A 25,317-nucleotide genomic window follows, 5' to 3' on the forward strand; every position below is an offset into this window, starting at 1 on the left:
GCTCTCATCCACACACTTTATTAAAATGCTGACATGGATACCAGCTGCTGAAAAGCCCCGGAGTCATCAGACATCTCTAATGTGTCCCTGGGGTCTGGGAGCAATTACTAACCTTCAATCTATGTGTGATGGAGGTGTACAGAAGCATATTCATCAGTGTAAAAAGTCATGACATTCTTTGTTTAACTACAAAACAATGAAATGGAATATAAACATGTCAAATATGTGTAGATTAGACTCATCTGATCGTCATGATTATTCTACAAAAGAGCGTCCTGCTGTAAAACCTTAAAACAAGGGCGGAAGGAGGGTCGACGTTAAATGTGAAGATTTCTTCATGACCATGAATAATGTTTCAATCTCCACAATGTTTACTATTCTTGTTGCAATGATTTTTAAAGCTGCACTAATCCAAGTATTTATAATGTAATCACATGATAATCACATTACAATCACTTCAATTCAATCATTTAATACTGGTGCAATATAAATAGATTTTAAACACATTTTAAAATATTTTTTTATATTCTGTCTGTATGTATAATACTGCTATTGTGGATTATTTAGTTTTTACTGTTTTACTGTTATTTATATGACCTGTTTTCTTATTTTACTATGTGTCTCTTGCTGCTGTAATTCTGTAATTTCCCCACTGTGGGACTAATACAGGAATATCTTATTTGATCTTATCTTGAAAGCCGTTAATCTGCTGACACTCCCGTTCGCCTCGACCTCATGGAGCTCTTCCAGGTCATTGTTTTGGGTTTCCACCCCTGAACTGTTTAGGTTGCAAAAACATTTCCAAGTCACCAAACAGCAGACAGATGTTAACAACTGTAGCTGTCGAACATATGGAGCATTTAGCAGCTAAGGAGACATTTCCCTCTGGAGTTAGTAACAGCAGAGAGAGGGTGAATATTTGACTTGACGTTCATTAGGTAGTCAGAAACATGATTCTCTAGGAAGGCTAATGTTTCTCATTATCTGCTGGAAGTGTTATAAATACGTCAGCGTTGCGTTCACAGCTTATTGCTGCTCTCTTTCTTCAGATTTGGCCTCATATCCACTCATAATCTTAGTTATCGAGTTCATTTCTCATCTGCAGGAGCTATTTTGTTTGTGTTGTTAAAGAAAGCTGCAGAGTTGTGTGACATAAGGACGCGGAGAAGAAATTGGTTTATTTAAAAATACCAATTTGTTTTAGTTTTTTATGTGAAGTCCTGCGCTTTTTCAATGCTTTGATGCATGCGTCGAACCATACAAGCGTAACTCACTGCACATTACACACGCACGCCACCATTCACTCGCCTTTTGCAACTCAGACTAAACACCTTCAATGAACCCAACTCACTATTAGTGATGCATGTGATAAATTCATTAAGCTTAACCAAACTCAAAAGTATTATTCTTCAAATTGAAGCAAACTTTGAGCAAAATATGTTTTGCTTTAGACTTGCCAACAACAAAAACTCCACAAAAGGCAAATGTTATTCAAACCGTGTTTATTTTTTAAGCAACAGCAGGAAACACAACTTTTACTTCAAAGCGAGCCATGACGTAATGAGACAAAATCAAAATGAAGTAAATGTACAGCTGATTTGATCCTGACGGTGAATTGTATTGAGGTCGATGGTTGGTCTTATCAAATGAAAAAGTTGAGATAAAACATTTATTTTAGGACGTGGGTACATCAGTTAGTTGTGTTTATAGAAAAAAAAAAAACGTGAAAACAAATTTGGTGCATTCAGGGATGGATTTTTTAAAGTACAAATGAGCAAATATTTAATTTCGACAATAAAAGGTAGTAATTTACTCTGCATGTCCACAACACACTCATGCAGACACGCGCACACACCCACACAGTTAATTATACACACACAAGCACACACACACACACAATCCTGCTCATTATTATCGCTGTAAACAAACATCATTTCCTGAATAATAACATGGAAAGAGAGCAGACCACATCAACATCGGTAGGCAAATGTTCACATGCAGCAACTTTTCATCAAATAGCCCTAAAAAAAGAAACTCAAATTGAATGAAACATTAATGTAAACATGCTCTCCGTCTGCGTTATGTTGCGCTACAGTAAACAGTCATGCCCGTGGCTAGAAACAATACAAAAGGATGAGCTCTGTACATCTACAAAGAAAAGACGAGTCAAAAAGAAACGGTTGCAGTTTACTCATGCCAACAAAGAGTGATGTGCCCGCTGTAGCTCCACAGAAGAAAAGATGAGAGCAGAGCAGTTTGTAATCGTTTCATTGTCTGAGTGCACCTTTTAAAAACGAGTGGGCATCTTTCTCGTGACTCGTGGTCTGATTCATAAATAGAATCACTCACAAACCAACGGAGGATGGAATAATCTGGGGCTAGCCCCATTTGCTGAGGAAAAAATAGATCCTCGGCTCGCCATCTGTGACTAAAGAGGGCTAACAAGACCTGATAGAGGCAGTAATCAGTTCATCGGCAGCTCGTGCACGATCACATGGTCTGTGTGTGGTCTGCATGTGTGTGTCTGCCGGAGGTTTTTCTCTTCACAGCTGCACCGCAAGTATACCAACACTTACCGAAGTTTAAAATACAATTAATTCAGTGTGCGTCATTTACTTACTCAACATTTATTTTAAAATAGTTTCTCACCCAACAGAAAAATAAAACTGTCAGCATCTTTTACGGGAACACAATCTCACTGCAGTGTTCTGACTCAACACACATACATCATAACGGAAACGTCAGTTTGATTTAAACTATTTCTTCAAAAAGATATTTCGTTACTTTGACTCATTCTGACAGGCACAGACATGGGGCAGGATGGGTGACGTCATACTGGATAAACGTGCTTGGGGTATGTGAATTCATAACGCTCCACTCTTCCTCACGCGCTTCTGTAGAGGTGCCCTTGTGCAAGGCACTTAACCCACAGTGGCCAAAAGAAAATACCGAGCATCAAAACAAAACGTGAGGAACATAAAGCACCGGGAAACGGCAAACGCGTTCAGTTCGACTTCTCCTGGATAAGTGAAGGTTAACGCTTTCTCAGATAAATTCTTAGAGTCTGTACAACCACGGAGCGGCCTGCACCGCGCTGCTGAGTTTCAGTAGGCGGAGTATCCAGAGGGACGGACAACACAGTTATGCATTTGAAAGTTATTTTAAGGTGATGCTGAGGGATAGAAGGGGCAGCCGGTCTAAAAGACAGCAGCTCCGGGCGATCACCTCCCACAGAAGTGCAGTGGCACATTTTTGGACGTGTTTTCTTCTCCAAAGCCCCAGGCCCGAAGCTCCAGCCGATCCTCCTCCTCCTCCTTCTCATCTTCCTCTCCTTCTCCCTCCTCGTACAGACTGGGCTCCTCCACAGACGTCTCCAAGTTTGGGTTGTAGCCCCTGAACGCCTGCGCCTCCCTGTACTCATAAATGGTGGGGAGGCTACTGCGTAAACCGAAGCGACGCCGCAGGGCCACAAGCAGCGGCTGCGGCACGGTGAAGATATCCACATTGTTGCCCAGGTCGACCCAGGCCAGGCTGGGGAACTTCTTCGGATCCTTCACGGCATCCGTCAGGTCTTTCAGGACGGCCATCGTCAGACGGTTGCCGTTGACGGCGAGTATGGCGAGTTTCGGCAGGCAGCCCAGGTTGGGCAGCAGCAGCCGCAAGCTCTCGTCCTGCAGCTCGGTGAAGCTCAGGTCCACGGCCGACACGGCGTCACTGCTACTCTGGAGGTAGAAGGCCACGCGGTGGACGTCTCGGCCGGACAGCGGGATGCCCGACAGGTTGACCACGTCACCGGACAGCTTCTTCTTCAGGGTGGTCTTCAGACTGTTTTCAAAAGAGGAAGATGAAAACAAACTTTGTTCACAAGTTGAATCTCTGAGGCTCAAAATGGTTTTCTAATTATTCAGCACGAGCACTGGGAAAAGACAAACAATCTTTACTTAATGATACTTGGGCTATTGATTTTAAACGGTTCTGTAATGGGATGCCACGATGTCCCACAAGTACAGGAGAACTGCAAAGAACGCAAAAAATATAACAGCATCCACCAGTAGAGTGTGGAGAGTGCAGCATTCAATAACCTCGAGAAGAGAATTTGCATTTAAATGTGTTCAACGTTACGGTCTGAGTCCCTTAAGCAACAGATTTTGTCTCTTGGGCTGGATGTCATTTACTGAAAAGCATCAGCTGTTTTCAGGTTGTGGTGTCACTCCTTTTATTTAAAGCCAGCTCTAAGCCAGCATTCTTACTCATTTGAGAACAAAACAACCATCAAAGAACATAAATATAAAAATAAATGATTAGGAAAAGTGAACAAGGCAAAAAATAAATTGTTGCTCTCCGGTCAGGGCCAATTAGTAACAGATATGTCACCTTCTTTTGAGCTGGGCTTGAGTCTGAGGTATTGTGGGTGACACATGAGTGAGCCTCTTGAGCTGATGTGCAAGTAAAGAAAACAAACATGAGAACTCACTGGTGTGATCTCTTTCTCTAGAGGTGCACCAAGAAAGAAATTCAGGCCTGGAGCCTCTGAGGTTAGCGCAGGTTTAAAGAAGTTGGCTGTGATTGGCTAGTGAACGCAGTCCTGGACCACGCACACCACCCACCCAACGACCGGCACGCAGCGAGGGCCGGTAAAGAGACAGACGGGGCCGGGGGAGCCGGTAAATATGATCCTTTTTTGACAGTCAGCCAATGCGCTGGCCCAAGGGGATTCATCCCGGACTGTTGAAAAAATAAATTATAATAATTGATACAGAAGTAATGGAGATATTGCCTTTTTTCCATGTATTGTTGGGCGCTACTATGACAACAAATTTACTCTCGGAGATTAATAAAGTATCTCTCTATCTATCTCTATCTCTCTATTCTTTTTCCGTGTCAAAACCTTTTTACCCACAATGCATCCTGACACTCCTGCGGGAAATTTGGATATGCATTGCTTGTAGCGGCAGGAGACGTCTGATTGTCTCATTCAGATTTCTTTTTCATTTTCCTGAGCATGAAGCCGGACCGACGCAATTTAATCACACTTTGAGATATAAAATTAAATAATATTAATTTAAAGTGGTCACGGCCATGAAATAGATCCACAAAGAACCCCTTTTAAAATTGCGGATCGTTTTTGCTATTGATGAAAGACGATATACATGGTAATGCTAACTAGCTTCATATTTATTGAACACACAAGATATGTATCTACCTTCACATCTAACTATCAGAAAGGAAGCAAAAGAGAAAATTTCCCCAAATTTTAAACTCTTCCTTTGAATTTTTGTCAAATTGTGAAACATCTCTGCGCAGCAACCAGAAGTACAAAATGGGCAAAATGGACAAAAATGGGCGAGAAACGAGTGCTGAAGACAAGTGATCTTCTAATTCAGCCCAAATGATTTCAGACAACAGGTGAAAGAAGAGTACGATGACCCTCATTTGTCAGGTTAGAACATTGTATTCCTCACTGCCTCTGATAGCAGACTGCCAGCTGAAACAAAATGTTCTCGCTGCACCAGAGTGCGGTTAAATATGCATAGGAGAGCTATAAGGAAGCTGCATGCATGTCACAACAGTAGCACTGAGAGTAAGACCGAGCTGCTGTGCATTACATTCCCTTTTGTTTTCACTGGCATTTAGACTCAGAGGGAAGACGTCTGCCAAACAAATGACAACAGGGTGGAAGCTTGGGAGACTTTGTTAAAAAAATTAGTCAAACAGGAGAAAAAAATTCCGTTTAAAAGGTTTATCCTCTCTTTGTCTTTGCTTGTCCCTCTGCCTCCTTAGGCACAGTGAGGATTATCCTTGTATCTCTCTCTCTTTCTCTCTCTCTCTCTCGTCAGGCTGTGCACTTTACATTTGTCACTCTTTCTGTTCTGTAAGGGAAAATAAAAAGATCTGTAGCACACCGGGGCGGTGATTCGCAAGATTATTGATTCTCGGAGTAGGCTATAATTCTTCTCTCCCACCTTCATATCCTCACTATTGCTCACTGCCTCTCACTTTCTCGCTCTTTTTTTCTTCCTTGGCCTATTTTCTCCCTTTTATAATTTCACTGTCTGTCTTGTTCTAAATTTGATCTTTTGAAGCTCCTGTGTCCTCTTATTTTTCTTATTTGTAACATTGCTACCTGAGCCTCTATTAATTTATTACAGTTTAAAATACCAAGATAATTTATGATGTGAAAAGGCTGCCCGTATGTGATCCCCTCAGCTATTTAATAAACATTATGAGGCTGTTTGCACTATAAATTCATCCGTTTTTACCAATAATTTAATGTTTTATTCCGGTGGTTCCCATGTGGCATCTGGGGTTTTGTGAGATGATTACAATTTAGTTTTTTTCAATTGCTAACATGCGTTGGACAAAACCAAAGTCAGACTGTCAAAAAAAAAGAAGATTGTGTGGTGGTCTCAACAGTAAACAAGCTAACATGCTGTTGACTGAGGCTTTGTACTAGAAGTTAACATCAGTATGCTAACAGTAAACAAGCTAACATGCTGTTGACTGAGGCTTTGTAGCCTACTAGAAGTTAACATCAGTATGCTAACAGTAAACAAGCTAACATTGTGTTGCTGGTGCTTTTAGCTGGAAGTTAACATCTGCATGCTAACAGTAAACAAGCTAACATGCTGTTTGTGGTGCTTTCAGCTAGAAGTTAAGACCAGCATGCTAACAGTAAACAAGCTAACATGCTGTTGCTGGTGCTTAATGAATAGCTAAGGAATCCCCAAATAAATTAAAAATATTTATTGCTTGACAAAGTCCTTAAACAATCGATTTTTGAATTACTTTATTGATGTTACTGCCATTTTAAGTTCAACTAATAAATTAATTGACGGACCGTTTCAGCTCTCGGCCATTATTGACTTTGACTGTATAGCATCTAAAAATGACAGGAGAGTGACTGCATCTGCAGCTTCTTGGACGCTCGCCCACTCCTGTCATTTCAGAGTGTTTACTGTGCAGCTTCTGCACTTTACTGTAATGAAACAAATTATGGGTATTGACGTTTGTTCCCCCGGACGTATTTATAGGAGGGTTTTCCTACTTATGCCCGTATCTCTCACCTGTGTGCCTATGTTTGTGTCTGAAGAGCCGTTTCAGGAGCCAATGTCTGCCGGGTAGGCAGTGGCATGTAGCTGAGTGGGTGGTGAAGGTGGAGGGTGGGCTCTAACGTGCTTTTAATGAGACAGAGTAGAGACGACTACAGACTTCCTTGCAAATCATCGGCCTCCTGGCTCCGTGGGCACAGTTCCACCCACAGGCTGCTCATCTGGCCGCAGGCCCAGGGGCACAGCTAGCATTCCTGAAGCCACAGTGTACACTGGAGTCAATTACCATGAAACGATAACAACATAAACCACAAAATGTCTCATCTCGCTCCCTCTGATGTGGCTGCCACGCTCGTAGGCAGAGGTGCACAGTCTCTTGGACCAGTTCGAACACAAACAACTTCAAACGATGGCGCCCTCCCATAAACATGACTCGAAACAAGAGCGTCCCCTGCATCGGGACTCATTTAGAAACAAACAACTGAGGGAAATCTATTTATTGATGTCTCGGCAGCGACTGATACAGCAGTCCAGGAATCTAATAGGAGCAGACTCTCATATGTCAAACTATTGGCTGCTTAAATGTGGGTTCAGGCAGACTATCTAATTGTTTTTCATAGATTTTCTTTCCTCAGGGATGTTGTTAGCTTTTACGCACTGAACAAGGGTCCTTGCTGCTCTGTAGTTATGTAAACCCCAGAGGTAGGAAATAAAACATCTCAGGTTTGTGATGTTTAAATGGAGTGCAGGCAAAGAGACCACGCTTACAGAAAAGGTCAGAACTAACTGTGAGAATGTGTCTTTTAATGAATTGTTTAAATAAAACAACGTTTTGAGATGCCGTAAAAGAATCAGTGATTCAATCTGTATTCAAACTACAGAGGATAGAGTTCATATTTGATATTTGGATAACAAATGTACAGTGGCGGGATGTATCTCGCAGACTGCCGGTGTTGATTCAGAGATTTACTCAGACGGCCTGAGCTGCACAGCGATTATGTAATAAAACACTTTCGGTCTCTTTCCACAGTAAAAATATGTTTTAAAATATAAAATGTACATCTCTAATTTCAGATAATTTGTGAATTGTAAGCCCCGTCCGGTGCCGCTCAGTGTCGGGTTAGTCGCCACTCGGTCTAGTTGTCTCTCCTGAAGTTACACAAGTTAAGTGCTCATCATCAGTGTAAGTCTAAAATGTTCATACTTCCCCATTCTGCGAATCAATTTCCACTCGAACGCAGCCAAACAGTTCCTCTCCCCCTGAAGAGACGGAGGGTTGAAGAGGTGGACATTTTAAAAAGAGCTGAGCGGGTAGAACCAACATGTACATCCTTTTAAGGATGCATTGACATTCGTACAAGGAGAATTGTACAACCGCTTAATATTCTACCACCAGGGTGAGAGTTAAAAGGAAATGGCAGAGGAATCTTGTAATCTGTTCGCCCACAGAGTACATGTTCCCCTTCATTTACGCTCATGAATCCGTAATATATCAAGAGACCGGGGGAGTGTTATGGGCCATATTTTTTCCTCGTGTTCGTTTAGTTTGAGATTTAATATAACAACGGTGGTGTCTGCTATAAGCCAGTCTGCTTTTGTAAAATTAATACATTTTTTTGGGATAGTTTGAGGATTTGTTAACCATTTAATAAGATACAATATAAAACACGCAACTAGTACAATTAACATTGTTATTGACAATTATAAATTGCATATTAATGAGTTAAATGAGAAGATTATTACCACTCATGTATTTATGAAACACATACGAAGCTAGTGCCAGCAGTAAGTTAGCTTACCGTAGCATAAATATGTATGTTGAATATTAAGCTAGTGCCAGCAGTAAGTTAGCTTACCGTAGCATAAATTTGTATGTTGAATATTAAGCTAGTGCCAGCAGGGGGCTTATATAGCTTAATCATAAAGACAAGTGTTAAAAATGAAGTTAGCACTAGCAGCAGGTTTGCTTAGCACGAAGATTTACAAAGTTAATGTTACATATCTCGGAAAATGTTAATATTAATACATCATTTGCAACATATAAAATCAAGCTTGGGTGAGAAAGTATTCATATATTCATATTTTGTATAAATATTTTAGGGATATGGATTTTTCTTGATGGCCTGGTTGCAAAATCTGTGGCCAATACACTAAAAATGGAAACAATCTGTCTAAAGTCAGTGAGTCCCTGATAGAGTCAGAGATATCTACATTTGTACCTCAACTCAAAACACAAATTCAAAATGTACTTTCCGCTGAGCATGCAGAGAAACACTTGACTTATTTCGGGGGAATGAAATAAAAGCGGTGGAGAAACACTGGACGTGGACGCTGTTCCAGGGACCCGTGGGATTGGCCAGATCAATGTCTGCTTCATCAATGCTTTGGTCTTGACCTGTTTATTCCTTGGATCGATCTCTCAGCTGTTTCGCCTCCAGGCATCTGTATAATAAATTCACAGCAGTCTGGTTCAGCAGTGGGAGAGCCTGTAAGGGTCTAATGTAAAAACTCGTCCTTGAAAAGTGAGCTTGTAAAGAACTGCCGGTTTATTTCTGTACTTTTGTGTTATCTGAATGTGCCTTCAGGAATGTGACCGCGAGCTACGCTGCTGAACCAGTTTTTTTTTTTTAACTCAACTCAGTTTTAGCATCAACTATGTGAGTGTCTTGTGCAGTTTTGACCGCGTTAATGAGAATACTTTAGTCGCTGTGGCCAAAAGGAAATTGCCTCAACTATGCAGCTGTCACCGACTTCTGCAGAACACGTAATGAGAAACATGAAAGTGGTGATTGCATGCACCATCCAGTGTCCTCCAGTTTCATGGGGATAATGGCACATTTTCTGTGAGGGAAAAAATAGCCCCAAAGCTCATTTGGATTTGGATTAAATTTCAGTGAAACATTTAGCGGATGGGCTGATAAAGGCTTCCTCTTTTGTACGTCGTCAATGCGGCGGCTCCGGGCTGTGCTGTGTTCTGACATCTCCAATCAGTCCCGTGATTCTTTGAAACTCTAAATTACAAGTCTTGGGGAAAGCAGTGTAGTTGACATCAACAAGGAGTGAAAACGTAAAATAAATCAAATCAAAAAAATGCTTGAAGTTGGATAAAGAAGCATTTCTCATTTGTTTGTACAGGTTGGCCGTTTTAATTAGTGCAGAGAAGGACAAAAACGGACTGCGAGTGCATTCAATCGTACTCGGCTTTCAGCTGTTTTTTATCGAGAAGAAAATGAGGTAAAGAAAGAGGGAGTATATGATATTATGTACACTGCAAAAAAGAGAGAAAAAAGGGAAGAAGTCCTTATTTATTTTCACTTACGTCACTACTCAACAGCGATGTGACATGAATCACTTCTCATGATATGTGACGTCCAACCAAAAATAAAAGCATATTTGCGCTGATGTATATGTAATGATTATAAAACCTATTGGTACAGAATGCACCATAATGCAGCTGTGCAGCGTGTAAAATGCAAAATGTACTCCACGGCTGAGCTATAAATTCACCCGTGATTGATTCGATGTGACAAACTGGATGCTGAGGAGAAAAGAAGACTGCGACAGAACACAGAAAACAGTTTGCATTACATAACTGTATAGCATGGAGGAGTGCGCCTGTGTCTGCCATATATGTAAAAGCACAGTTATGAAATCCGCATTAAAACGCAGGGCTCAAAACACAGATCGAGGGGCTTGATCATTGGGGACTGATCTGTATCAGCCTGAAAGGAATGAAACTCCTCTGAAGCACAAAAATCCTTGTTTTAATGTTATTCTTGAGCAGCAGCAGCCTTATCTCCGATTTACAGTTGAAGTCCAATCAATGAGAGGTTAAGAGAGGTTCAATCCCTGGATGAAAAACAAAGAAGTCTCGAAATGTTCCGACTTAAAACTGTTTAAAATGTCTGTTAAATTAATAACACCTTCAACCTTGTCTTTACCGAACAACACATCTAATCATTTAATTATATTATTATGGCCCCGTGCCCTATAGCTGAGGATTGGAGCGATGGATACTGAGTAGCTCTTCCTCCTCCCCCTCATCCTCCAGGATCTCCGTCTGTATCACGGGAAGCCCTCAATTATTCATAGACAAGGATGGTGGCTGGATCTTTAAGTCGCTATTAACAGTGGAGGTCAACAAGAAAGCAGATTGAGCAGACTGAGTGCAGCTGGCAGTCAAGTGGAATACTTCGTCTCTGAATGGAAATAAAAGCAGTGAAGGGAAAACCTTGAAGAAAAAAAAAAATGCAAACTCCCACTTTCCCACTTATTCTTTCCCTGTGTTGCCATATTCTTGCCCTTGCCTTAAGAGGCTACTTCGTCGGCTCGTGAGAGGTCAGACCTGATGAGTCAGAGCCTGTTGGGCCTTCCAGTGCACACCTTGGGGGTTGACTTAGCTTCAGAAATAGGTCACACACACGTGTCAAAGGCATATGACGCATGGCTCCGTGTACGGATGCCACATGTACAGTAAATGCACGAAGGAAGAATTCTCTGCTTGTTTTTTTTTTCCAGTTGAATCGGATTGTTGGTGATGGCTTATCGTTATCATAGTTTGTTATTGTGGGGGCATCACATCAAAGTAGGAAGAGTGGAAAAACTTCTTCATGGAAAAAGGACATTTTCAAATGTAATGGCAATCTATTCAATAGATGTTGAGACATATCCTCAGACTGGCTTCTCTCGTTCGTACAGTATTTAGGCAACTTCAGACGACAGCTTAGCCATATTTCAAGTGTTGCTTGTCAAGTGAAAAATCTTCAGAAATTTTACCTCTATTTAGTTGTATGTATTGTACGTTATTATTATAACTGTAAATAAAACCTCATTGACTCGCAATACTTTCATCTGCTCCATCTAAAGTTAATTTAGATTTATTTATGTATGAAATTGAGGGCGTCTTTTCCTGTTCTCTATTACGAGCAACAAAAATATGGCCACACATGCATACATAAAATGATGTATAACATTTCTAATGTTAAGTATTGCAACTTGTTGTGAATAAAAGGCCAAAGGAATAAAAACAAATTGTCAGATAGATGTTTAAGTACATCAATGTACATGGCCGTAGGATTGAACAGCAGAGTCAGCTTGAATTCAAAGATGGAAGGTGTTGTGCGTTTGGTGCTGGAAGGATCATGTTATGCAGAAGGGCTCAAAATAACAGCGAGGAAGAGAGGTAGAGGGACTTCTTCAAAGATTAGAGCAAATTAGCAGCAGCGGGGAGAAACTGGAGAGAGAAGCGAGCAATTCTCTTGTGATTAGCTGGTGAAAAGCCGTTGAGGAATCTGGACTCAAAATATTGAAATGCAGTTATAAAAGTGTGCACAAGCATCCTGCATGCACACAGACGACGACACAAATGTCACTGCTCAACCAAATAGAGTTACAGCAAAGATGTTTCGACGGCTTTTCCCCGGCTAATGCTTGCTTGATGTGCTGCTGAAATGAGAAGACCACATGAGGTGCCACTTGAGGAAATCTTTTTTTTTCCTCTCTAAGCAAAGATGGGAAGAAAGTGGTACATCTTGTTGAAGCGGAGAGGGAAAGTAAAACTGTGTTTTTAGAGATGTAGCATGGTAAAAATATGTTTGTGCTTTTTGCCAATACAATTAGATTATATTGGATGTGATATATCCTCTATAAACAGCGAATAGAGGGATCTCACGCAGCGTTGTCTGCTGTCTTATCAGGATTTTAGCGGCGTCAGTATGCTTCAATCAAACGTGACGAATATAAAGATTAAAGATCAATTAGTCCAAATTTTGTTGACAGTTGCAATCCAGTCGTCCGTTGGCGGAGAGTTTGGCTGCAGCCATTTCTGATCGATGGCGTTCTTGCTAGCAGCCGGGACAAACATGTTTGAAGCTGCTGATGCAGAAGTCGATGGGAGGGTCAGTGTGGCGATGTCACCGCTAATGGAAAGGAGAAGAAGAAGGCAGGAGCCTCTTTGTCATATTGATCCCGGGTTTGAGTTGAGGTCTAAAGTCAAGCAGGAGTTTAACTGAATCTCTCTCTCGTAGGTCCGGTTTCTGAACAATTGGGTTTCATTGTCGGCATCATGAAGATGATAAAGACAAGACATGATGAAATCATTATGTCAGAGTTTCAACACACGACGCCATGTGGTTCATCTTGTTGGTGAATGTTGCCGTCGTAATTCATCATGTTTCAAATGTGTAACATTAAATATAAATGGTTTTCAAACGGAAGGTTGATAAATGTCACCAGATGTCGTTATTAACGGCGAGATCAGCAGAGCGGCTGAAGTGTTTATTTCGTCGTGATGAACCCTTCAAATCAAGTTGGCAACGTACTGTTTGCCACAACTCCAATAGCCCTGTTTCAATAAGTATTAAGCTACATATGCAAATAAATGCTGTGGGAGGAAAGGCACTTTCGGTGTGGGTCAAATATTAGGATTCAGAATATCAAAGATCACCCACTGCTGGTTACATCTGCCAAACAGCTGCCTTGCTTCACTCGTATCAGTTGGCACAACCGAATATTAGCATAATATTAACTAAATGCTGTCAGCTATTCTGCTGAACACTATGCTGACTCAAACAACAAAACAATACCAGATGCACTCATATTTCCCTCGACACTCTAAAAAAACTGAACACTGAATAAAATAATTCAGTCATTTCCTGAAATGTACTGAAAAAGTCTGTAATAGCTGCCGTGAGAGCCTCACATCAGTATCCTTGCAGTAAAGTCAAGCAATGAAATAGCATCTGCAATCGGAGTCCAATCTCTTCAAAATGTGCGGCGGGGGCGATTTTAGCATCATAAAAAAAAATATGAGCTTGATTAATCTGAAATTCAATGCCAATTACAATAACATTAAAAACTCCTCTGGCGACTCTGCTTCTCAGAAACCTGACGCGTATTGCAGCAGAGGAAACAATTAAATTGTCTTCATGTATAAAGTGTGACACAACTTTTCAGTACAGTGTTATAAAAGCAACACAGGCTGGAGTAATAATGCTTGAAACAGGATTTATTTGCTATCTCTTGAAGATTTGCAACCAAGCATATATTCCATAAAAAAACATTCAACAAGAGCTTGGGTTGGATAGCCGGCTGCAGACGGCTATATTTCCAGATTGATCAAATAATCTTTTCAATATCACTTGAAGAAAATAAAAAAGGTAAGAATGCAATAACGGTGTTATGAAAGCTTTTGCATTCCTAAATATGAAGAGATCAAATTCAAGATCGATTCAAAGCGAGGCGGAAAGAAAGAGGGGAAATGCGTGATTTCTATTCGGCAACCTTGCAGTCATCCCACCTTCCCCTTTCATTCTCTCTGTCTGACAGAGCGTTTCCCCAGAGCCTCAAACTCAAACTGCAGAACCGCTCTCGGTGGCAACTGTTGAGCAAAATGGACTCTCGCAAGAAAGAAAGAAACAGTCCCACAGGAGAAGAGGAGAGGAAGGAAATCAATGTGAGGAAGAGGAGAGCGGGAGGGAGGGGGGGGGGGGGTTAAAATAGGAGAAATGGAAGAGGGAGCCAAAAGGTGAGGGGTGTAAAGAGAGAGAGAGAGAGAGAGAGAGAGAGAGAGAGAGAGAGAGAGAGAGAGAGAGAGAGAGAGAGAGAGAGAGAGAGAGAGAGAGAGAGAGATTCAATGAAAAGATCAATATCAGAGAAAGATGTGAAACCGTCTCAACTGTGTCCTTGTGCTTCATTTGATCCTAAGATATTCATTTCTGTTAGTTTTAGTTGGCGGCATATTCACTGAGAAAAGAAACGGCATAAGTTCTGCTGCTGGATCCTCGCTGTAGACGCTGGGAGAGAGACGGAGCTCGCTAATGAGCACTCTGGGAGAGTCTGCCTTGTTGTTCTGTTGAGTGTTATTTCGAAATACTGCAACCAAGAGACTAGGGCGGGAAGCTAAGTCGAGCTGTCAAAAAAATCTTTCAATCTGGGTTAATTGCTCAGGGAGAAGGAACCTCGTGATCATCATTAGAAATACTGTTTCTTCCTTTCACAGCATCTCCACACATGTACCTGTTACTTCACTTGAGTTGAAGAGCTTTTTTATTTGTTTACCCAGTTTTATTAGAGTCGCTGTGATCAGCATCTTTCTGCTGCTTATTCTTTGTTTCACTCGAGCACGAACAATCAGTATCTGACCTCTGACAGCTTTGGGGGACTTAATCAAGTTCGAATCGGGCCCCGGCGGTTCAGTATCGTGCCTCATCCTAGCTTCTTGTTCGCTTCAGAGAGTTTGTAGACGTAGAAAAAACATACACACGGGTGGCGTTTAAAATGGTGTGAGGCTGGAAACTGTTTTTGCTGCTGAGGGGCAAGTGTGAAAATGCACAGATCCTCCTTGTCACACAAGTTGATGATTTGATAACCCCAAATTAAAACCTGATGACAGTTCGGTATGGAAGACAAAGCTTCATGTAACAAGGAACACAAACAGTTTGAGTTGCACAGGAACAAGAAGCATTACATTGATTGATTGAATTAGTCAAATAAAATACACAAATAAAAAAATATCTATTGTATGCAAAACATTTAAAGGCATTGTCACATATACAACCTTGTTGGAAGAAAATACCCCCAAAAAATGCCAGACTCGTATTTCAGAGCGGCTGTGCGGGGATTAATGAGTGGCGCTGGTGATTGTGGCGAGGATGTGTTCGCTGTCACAGGGACGGTCCTGCTTTAGAGTGATGGCAGCAGCGGAGAGGACACACTCACCAGGCCTGAGACTTCCTCATGGGCGCGCTCTGTCTCGTCCACTTGGAGTGAGGGGTCAGGTGGTAGATCAGCTGGCGGCAGATCTTGTTCGTGGACTTGAACGAGTCGGTCTCCTGCAACACAATAAAGATCGAATGATGGACGGCAATTTATATCTAGTTCATACAACAAATCACAACTGGCTGTTGATTAAATGAAACTAAGCCGTCTGATGTGTAAAGGAATCACTGAAAGAAACCAATACTAATAAAACAGTATAGTTTAGATATTACAAAGTTGAAAAGGAGCCGTTAGATATCTGTGGTGAACGTCATTTATAAATACGGGATGTTTGATCTATTCTTTCTTCCTGCAATCTACAGATGTACTGACATTCACACAGTGTTTTTCTTCTTCTTGTTTTTCGAACACAGCTGCTTCAAACATTTCCTTCACTGAAAATACATTCATTTATTTCCCCTTCTGTCCCGCTCCTCCTCCCTGCCTTCTCTTTTCTCTCTCCCACCTCCGTCTAAGACTTTAGATGGAAGGGGTTGTGCTGAGCAGAGTAAATCTAATTAGTCGTACAACACAACAACAAGAGAGAGGCAATGTGGCGAGAGGGAAAAAAAGACAGGGCTAATTTAACTTAAGGAGATTAACCATTCCTGCTGCCACTTCTTTCCTTGGTTGGCAAAAATTAAAAAAAAAAAAAAAAATCCTCATACTTCAAAATAATCAGTGCCGCTGTTGCAGCCAGTTGCATGACTGAACACACCATGAACGCTGCGCATACTGATTTCCAATGTGAAATTATTCCTGGACATTGTGACTTGTGTGGAGCGGAAGAATCAACAAAGTCACTAAATTCTATCAGCATTGTGAGACATTAATCACAGGGCCGTAGAGCTGAGATGACCATGAGCTTCACAACACAAACAGCACATCTTCTCGTCCTTAACATGTCCTTGAATATATGATCTAAATAAATATCAGTGTGGTGGAATATACTGGGCAGAGAGGCAGCTGCCGGGCCTGAAATCCAGCACATTGCCTCTCGACACCCTCGTCACGTCTGACTTATCCCGCCATGGGTCGCCAGCCAGTCAAGAGGACGCTGCCAACTCCTCACTTTCCCTGCAGTCCTCCTGGGCTTCCCCCGCTAAAGTAAACAGCGATAAGATTAGAATTTCGGTAAGCACAAACTAGACCGTAGTGACTTTATCTTAAGGCAACTCATCTTTTCTGAAAAGAGATAACTGCGGACCTGAGATAACTGTGATGGCTGCTGGGTAATAATGGTTTTACAGCCACTCTGTGCTGCTACTGTGCAGCCTTCACCCCCATAACAGAATTTGAAATGTCATTTGAATTTGAATATCTCGGATTTTGTATGCTGTGCTACAAGCGGATGAGCTGGTTCCCAGTCTGGATAAATCACAAAAGGGCCGGTCATTATGTTTTATTGACCACACACATCATGAACTTATTTCATATGCATAATTGAAGAGCTTGTCAAATTGATTTACAGATAAGATTTATGTTAGACAACTGCATGTAAATTATTAATTTTTTTGATGCTGGGAAAAGTTCATATCATATCTTGAAACCGAGTCGTGACAGAGGAGTTGGGACAACCGGTTTGTGCGAAAGCCCAAATTTACACCCTAACGTATTAATGAAACGTCTAATATGCACCATCAGTGAGCAAAGGAAGCTTGACATATGATAATTTGTAAGATACATTTCAAATGGGGAAAAAAAAAAAACATACACCCACAGCAAAAATAAAAAATGAAATACGCGCCACCTTGTCTGACCCTTATTTCCCCAACTAATAAATTGTGTCTCCCACAAACAGTGAGCGGTGTCTGTTGCTGGGACGCATCAAACGTCACAGCACTCAGCTGACTCCAGTTTGATCCCACTGGCCACCTGCCTGCTGTCGGAGCCCTCAAAGTGCTCTCGTTATGGTGCCAACGCCACGCTGACCCCCGAGCCCCGGTGCTATTGACCGTGGCCGCCGGCCCTGTTGATCTCAGCGTGACGACCACCGGGCACCTGCCCACGCTTTTTCCAGTAGGTCGACGCTCTCAGACACCTGCAGCTCCTGCAGCACAGCTGCTACCATTTGCCGATGTGTTGAAAGAGCACATGAGCAGCGGGAGAGACGGACCGCACGGTGCCACTGCAGAGCCAAAACCCCGACCCAGTGCCTCCCCTCGGCCCCCGCCATTCATCTCACCTCTCTGCCCGCCTTTTAGCACGCAGGCGTCACCTTGGGAGCTGGGAATGAGTGGCAGCTCTCATTCCTCCTCCAGATTGTCCTCCGAGTGCAGCTTTCTCACACGCACACTCAAGAAATGCACATTTTCCCAGAATCCAATGTGAACTGTGGCCGAAGAAGGCTGTAAAGCTGCCCTTAAAGACATGTTCAAGCAACTATTGTGATAATGCAAACAAACAAAATCAGTTTGAATATCTTATTGTGGTGAATTATGGATTTGTATTAGTATCTTTCTTTACTCTGTGGGAACTATTGAAGAAGAAAGCAGGTTTAACTACTAATGTAAAGTAACAATGTACACATTTTAAAGCTCTTTTTGTGATTTACGACTAAATAAATAAAACTCAACTTGACTTTGAAGGTCGTCAGTGACACACATTTCCCATGTAAAGCACAATTGGTGATGCAAGATCCCTAAATAATAAAAGTTAATATGTCACTTCACATTGAACTATTTTTAGAGACAGCAAGAAGTTGTTAGAAATAAATTATGCTGCCGAGCTTCCGCAGTTGTGTTTGTGTAAAGCAAACTGACAGTTCATTGTCTTCACAATAGCATGACGACCAATATGACACATACATTTATGCGTGGCTGATAAATGTGGATATGTTGCAGCTCGCCTCTCCTCTGTGTACAAGTGTGGCCCAACGGTTGAAACGCTGTGGATCTTACTGGATTCTCACCCTTTTTGGACACTGCAGGTCGCGGGCGAGACTGAGCAGCAGCTCATGAGAAATGGGGTCCACCAGGTTGAGAAAAGCGGCGTTCTTGTACAAAATTTCATTGAGCGACGTTCCCTGGAGTCCCAAATCCTGAGAGAAAAGAAGAGAGTGCAAAGTGTTAACTTTTACTAAAACTGACAGTGGGACATCCACGTCTGAACCACATTTAATTTAATATGCAAGTCACATTTCATGGATAGTTTAATGGAAATAGATTCAACGTTTATGAGCGTTGTTCATCACCCTCTTTCATCTTGCCCTGTTACGCTGCGAGGGAAGCCGATAAGGTTCTGCTATCAGGTCATGGTGTTAACAGCCAGTGCAGCTGATTAGAGGAGAGTGTGTGTGTGTGTGTAAGTGTGTAAGTGTGTGTGCACAATGGTAGTAAAGTTTCAGTACGTCAAGATAAAAGTGGTGGTGTGTTTCTTCGAATATTACAGTTACTACTCTTTAATGAAGAACATAAGACTCCTTCTGCTCCTCTTATCGCATTAACAGGTTTCAGTCGTAGCTTTGGCTCAAGGGACTTTCTATTATTTTCACAAAACACGTCTCTTAACTGTCTGAGGAAAATATGTTCTGACTCACTTAAATGCACTTCCACTTTCTACCGTCAATGTTCAGTATTCATCAGAAAAAGATTGTGTGATGTGAAGGACAGTTCAATAAAAACAGGAATCAGAACGCATGCTCAGTTGTTGTGAAACTTTTATCATCTTCAGGTTGTTTCTATTTGGATGATGATGTAAATATGTTGCCTCTTCAGGTAATACTTTAGGTAAAGTGTCGTTAACAGCCATTGTTCAAGCCTCACGAGCATGCGGAAAAAGATAGCAACACACACACACACGCATACAAACACACAGGATAAAATCAGAAGAATGTCAGTAGGGAAGACATGAAACTGAGCAAACTAAATAAAGAACCAAAAAATTAAAGGTTTCGTGTAAGACAGTTCAAACACAGTTCTTTTTTTCGCATAAAGCTGTTAAAAGAAAATGTCCTCTCTTCATACATGATGTTATATCAGCGACACAACTGCTGCTACTGATAAAACAGACATGTTTTAATGGACCATCGTCCTCTTGGGGAACTGTACAACTATTGAAGCTGCGTAGCTGAGGAGTAAATACTGTTAGCTCTATATGAGCTGAAAGGCTTCTTACATCTCAGGCTGGAGGTGGAAGCTGTGTAAAGTAAAGCATGCTGTATTCGCTCTGACAGCCCAACACTTAGGGCCACAGTGGAGGCAAAGAAGAAAACTCCCATCAGCACTTTCTCCTCCTCCAGCTTTTGAGTTGATTTATTACAGCGGAGCTCTGCGGGATTCCCTGACGCTGGACTATCCTCCAGACCCCTCTGCCTTCAATACACCTCATTTAGCACAGACTGAGGGCACCACATGTGTCTGTAAATGGAGGTACAGAGGATTTTGAAGATTATATTGTGATGTTCTGTAGTGCAGCTGCGGTATCAGATATGAGCGGGATTTACAGCTAAAATACACACAGAAATCTGATCCTGCGGATTAATTTGACTGATTCCTAATGAAATGTTTTCCTATTTGTCACTGACAGGGTGTCTGTGTACATGCCTGTGTGCCCTCAGATCCCACTACAAATGTCCTCGGGAAAGCTGCATATCTAATCTGACGTCTGTCTCATCACAAAAACTCTGAATAAAGCGACGCGCTCAGAATCGCTGAACATCATCCCACACAAGCAGTTCATTAGAATCCAATTAAATATATTGCAGGGTGACAAATCCAGTCGCACAGTTTTCTGTTTGGGAAACCTGTGGCAGCTGTCAGGTGTCCAGCTCCGTTGACTTACTTTTTTTTTTTAGGAAGTCATGCTCTTTACAGGCTTTGATGAAATGTTGTGACTTTTTATGCAACAATATGAAAATCTAAGGCAGGAAGTCTCCCCGGCTGGGTTGTGAATAAGAACTGAAAAGCTGAAGATTCACAGAAACAAACGCCGGGCCAGCAGCAACGAGGCTTCTGGCAATTATATCCGACAAGCGAGACAAGGTCAATATGTCAGCTTAGTCAAATGTGACAAGTCTATATGGAATATTTCTTCTTGTACACTCAAATATGAACACTGAGTGTACTGTACTTGATGAGAAATTATGCTTATATTACCACAGTCACATTGAATAAAGGGGGAAACTTAAAGGGGAACTTTCTGTACACATTATACAAATTTACAATTTACATAAATCAGCATTGTACTGAAATATAATTAGCTATTTACAAAATGAGTCTCCAATGTCCACTCAAGTGTGTCAGTAGTGCACTTCTTGCACTACTGTTGTCTTAAATTGTCTCTGTTGTCCTGTTTATTGTATATGTATATAAGTACAAAGAGCTACGTGAAACCAGAGTCAAATTCCATTTGTGTAAACCAAATGGCCAATGAAGCTGATTCTAATAATCACTTCCTTGTTTCACGTGAGATGAGAAGATTAACCATCTTTTTGGAAAGTATACACAGCTACATCTAGAAGGTTCTCTTAGCTTAGCTTGGTAGAAAGACTGGAAACTGCTCGTCACAAATAAACAATATATGTTGTTCATTTAATCTGTACAAAGAACAACCTGTAAAAACAACTTCCTGGTGTCACTGTGAGGTTAAATCCACTGGGTCTGGTCAAGAAATTGTTTGACACGTGACGCCCAAGTAAATCGTTTTCACATATTTCGTTTGGATGAAACAAACAATTGAAATCTAGTTAAGATGGGAGCTTTTAGCTGATCAGGGAGGTGCATTTTGCTGCTATAAACAGAGCCAAGCAAGCAGTTTCTAGTCTTTATGCTAAGCTACGCTAACCTGAAGCTCCCATCAGGAAAGTAAAATGTGCGTTTCCCAAAAATATCAAATTACATCTTTAATGTGGTTTATGTAACTTCTATTAATGTATCATGTTTCACGGATGGATAACACCCAGAGAGGCAGACAGGGAAAGAGGAGAAGGTAAATAAAAATGTGCATGTAGTTTAAAAACCTAACCTTAAACCTGTTATCGGATGAATAATAACATAATCACAGCAGCACCACAGACTGTGTTGACTGTGTTGATGCATTTCAAGTTGAATAAAATAAATAAATAAAATATTGTTGTGACAGCTAACCTCAGACTTCATACACTAGAGAGCACCTTAATTGGTGTCTTCTCCATCGCTGCACATTGGGTACTCGCTGTGCAAGCTGTGGAGCGTAATTGATATGAGTGTATGCTGATTCTCGGTTTATTGATGCAAAAGATCCCAAACTAATTAACCTAAAGGCCCAGACGATGGACCATGGAGACGCAGCGTAGAGGCCGAAGTTATTTGTTCCTCTTTGCAATAATTTCCTCAACGTGAGAGAAACATGTTGCACCTTCCATCATCCCAAGGTGATTATCTCCAAATCCATCCGTCTCTGAAAAGAAAAGCTGCTTCTCTGCTGGAGAACCACATCAGGAGATCTACTGCTAGTTTATTCCCCCCTCTCCACCGGTCCGTATTGTTAGTCAGACGCTTGGCTTCGGCCCCAGCAACAGACAACAGTAGCAGCGCTCTGGCTTCACCTCGCTGAGTGATGGAGAGCGCATTCGTGCTTCGTGAGCAGTTTAAATGCAGAGCTGTGGAGAAAGCCGTCTCTGCTCACCACTGACAGGTTGTTCTTTACGAGCCTTTTACAGTATGAGATCTGACGGACAGCAGGACCGCTTTAACAAACAGGGACGGCAACACTGAAGTCTTACAGGAAGACATGCCTGAGTCATTTCCCTCCTGCTTTACACAAATATGAACCTTTTAGATGAAGGTGAAATTTACCCCACACCTATTACATGCTCAGTTAAGGGATTGAGCAGCCAAAAAGAGATGCCTACAAACCCGTCTCCATTTCTGACTTCCCACACACCCGTGGCTTCTCCTCGACATTGTTTCATGCTATAAACCTGCATATGTAATGTATTCGAGGGCAGCGTACAGATGGGCAGGGAGTTTGCGTGACAGGGGGCCCTCTTGATCAGAACTGCTTTTGTCTGAACTTCAAAACTGCTCTCCTTTGATCAACGCACAGCTACCAGAAGGCAGTGGAAAGCTCAAGCTGAGCTCTATAATGTTTGGCTTTCTTACTCCTCTCCAGTTTGGATAAATCTTTAGAAAGTGAGGGTCAGAGCAGGGAAGGTGTTACATGGGAAACGGTAACATGTAAGAGTTGAATGCATGAAATAAACATAGCTTATAGTTGCAGGCTATGACGCTGATAGAAAGGAGTGTTTGAACAATGCTGTGCAACAGAAGAAAGGGTAAAGCCATTTAACACCACATTAAAAAGTATAAACTGTGTTTGTACCTCTTATGTGGATTTAAATATTTAAAACGTTTTTTTTAATCTCTCTTATGTATATTGCCTGATTTACATGGTAACACATGGCTGAAAAAGACATCACATGGCTCACCATTCATTCATGTTATTTACATAATAGTTGCTGCCAACCTGACAAAGACCTCGCTATAGTCTACTTAGTGTATCCTAGAAGAGGAAAAAAAAGCCAATAATTCCCTTAAGATCACAAAGTTTGTCACATACAAAATAAAAGTCACCCTTCTTGAATTGGTTTTGGTGCCGGGGCGAACACATAGTATCCTCAGTGTTGTGTGAAGCTGATTGAATATTCAGAGGCTGAACTGTGGCTGGCTTCCTACTCGCCATTCCCTTTCAGACTAAACAGGTGGTTGATTTAAAACAGCATCTCATTATGAGTGCTTCTTTTCCCCTCTGGAATATTAAAAGAAGCCGCAGCGCTTATGTCAGTGAAGTTATGAGAACTTGCAAAAAGTAGATGATTAAATGACTTAACTTTTTTTTATTAACTATTAAACACACTGACACCTGCTCCTTGAAAAGTGGGATTACCTCCAATGAGTGACAGCTGATATATTAAACTACAGACACTAGTATATCTGTGCAGGCAGTACAACATGTATTGAATAAGGACACATGAACTGAATAAGCTGCTTACACGAACATATATTGCTCAGTACATGTAAAAATAATTGTCTTGCAGGTAAAAATGTAAATGCCTTTAAACTCTTTGAACTTTCTGCATGTCAACAAAACCCACTCGCAGCGTCAATTAAGCCACGTTTATTGCTTTAATATCAACATGAGAGGCTCCAGGCGGACAGACTCAGCGCATTCACGGTCCAACACGCCACAGCCTTTACCTTTCTCAGCAGTTTGAGCACTTCGGCAGCTTGCTCCATCCTCTGCTCCCGGAGAAGCCTCTGGATTTCCCGGATCCACGCCACCCGCCCGACATAAGGGCTGTGGTTGTTTTTCCGCAGCATCCCCGGGAGCTTGTCGGACTTGAGCATCAAGGAGGTAAACAAGAAGTCTCCGCCGCCACTTCTCTCGCCCTCTCCCGGGTTGTCATTCCTCTGGCGTCTCCTCTTGGACACTTTTGTTTCCAGATCGAGACTTCTCTGTCTGGTCAACTTAGAACCCATCACTCCTGAGAGGATGCGTCGGTGGCGCGGAGAGGGATTTTACCACATGCAGCCAAAACATCACACTTTACTTCCAGGGAAATAGTGCCTTAAAGTTTTAAAGCAGCGGTGTCATACTAAACTAACAATAACAACGCGCGTGGCCGGTCTCGCCGTCGTCCTCCTGGCTGCATCCGTCCATGCACTGCCTGAGCACTCTGGCATCCTTTGCTTTACTCAGAGCTGGTTTGCTCCTCAGCCAATCAGATCGTGGTTTTCCGCTCAGCCTGACAGTGAGAATCATGTCGGGAACCGATCTCAGCTTAGTTTCACAGGACGTGCAATGTGTATTGATGGAGTCAATCAGAGAGAGTAGACCTGTGTAATCCATGTTATTGGAGCATACTATCTTATGTAACGATGTATTAATCTGGTAATATGAAATGTATTAGATAGATATATTAATTACATATAGTCACCACGTCCATCAACTATGCAGATTGGAGATACAGCTAAACTTTTAAGTATTCACACAGATGAAACATGAACTGTAAGTTCTAGCTGTTGCATGGGAGGCTCCTTCATTTAAGATTAATTTGTGGATGCATCTTTAAGAGCAACATCCACACTTGACATGGTTTTGATCTCAACACATTGTTGTAATTGTTATTAGTAGCTTGTTGCTAGGAGAAAAGGTGTTTGATCATCATAAAACCAAAAGATATTAAGCAAAGGCGAACACTTAAAGTGTAACAGAACCAGAACGGCAGCATCCGGCTCTGAAAGGCAGGGAGGTTCACCGGGAGTCAGGCATGAAGTACTGAAGAACAATCTGGCAAGGTCTGGAAGGCAGGAGTCTAAATAGGGTCTTGATTGCTGATCAGAGGCAGGTGAGTGAGCAGGTGTAGATGGTTAGGCTAACGAGGAGGGCGTGGCTGACACACACACACACACACACACACACACAGGAGGGTGTGGAGCTGAACTGTTGAGTAAAGAGCAGATGAGAACACTAAGAGTGGACAATATACACTATTCAATTGCAGTTAGACTTTGCACTTTGACATTGATTG

The 25,317-nt window shown here is 41.8% G+C and overlaps 1 protein-coding gene across 1 annotated transcript; it reads right to left on the reverse strand.

Annotated features, from left to right (window-relative positions):
* Positions 1–1,502: 1,502 nt before the first annotated feature.
* Positions 1,503–24,421, reverse strand: lrrc75bb (leucine rich repeat containing 75Bb). The gene is made up of 4 exons (XM_068574369.1): positions 23,984–24,421; positions 18,718–18,846; positions 15,768–15,880; positions 1,503–3,825 (listed from the first exon to the last, which is right to left on the reverse strand). The coding sequence occupies exons 1-4, from the start codon at positions 24,263–24,265 to the stop codon at positions 3,222–3,224; spliced, it is 1,128 nt and encodes a 375-aa protein (XP_068430470.1). The 5' UTR covers positions 24,266–24,421; the 3' UTR covers positions 1,503–3,221.
* Between the last annotated feature and the right edge of the window lie 896 nt (positions 24,422–25,317).

The sequence above is a fragment of the Clinocottus analis genome, unplaced genomic scaffold (genome assembly GCF_023055335.1).
Source record: "Clinocottus analis isolate CAN_PGR_092001 unplaced genomic scaffold, fCliAna1.0.p SCAF_13, whole genome shotgun sequence".
Lineage (NCBI taxonomy): Eukaryota > Metazoa > Chordata > Actinopteri > Perciformes > Cottidae > Clinocottus > Clinocottus analis.

Bases quoted from the DNA above. Each gene is read 5' to 3' on its own strand.
- lrrc75bb (XM_068574369.1), bottom strand. From the start codon at position 24,265: ATGGGTTCTAAGTTGACCAGACAGAGAAGTCTCGATCTGGAAACAAAA. The intron at 18,847-23,983 runs GTAAAGGCTGTG...CTTTTCTCTCAG, and splicing joins TGCTCAAACTGCTGAGAAAG to GATTTGGGACTCCAGGGAAC. The intron at 3,826-15,767 runs GTGAGTGTGTCC...TTTTGAAAACAG, and splicing joins ATGAGGAAGTCTCAGGCCTG to TCTGAAGACCACCCTGAAGA.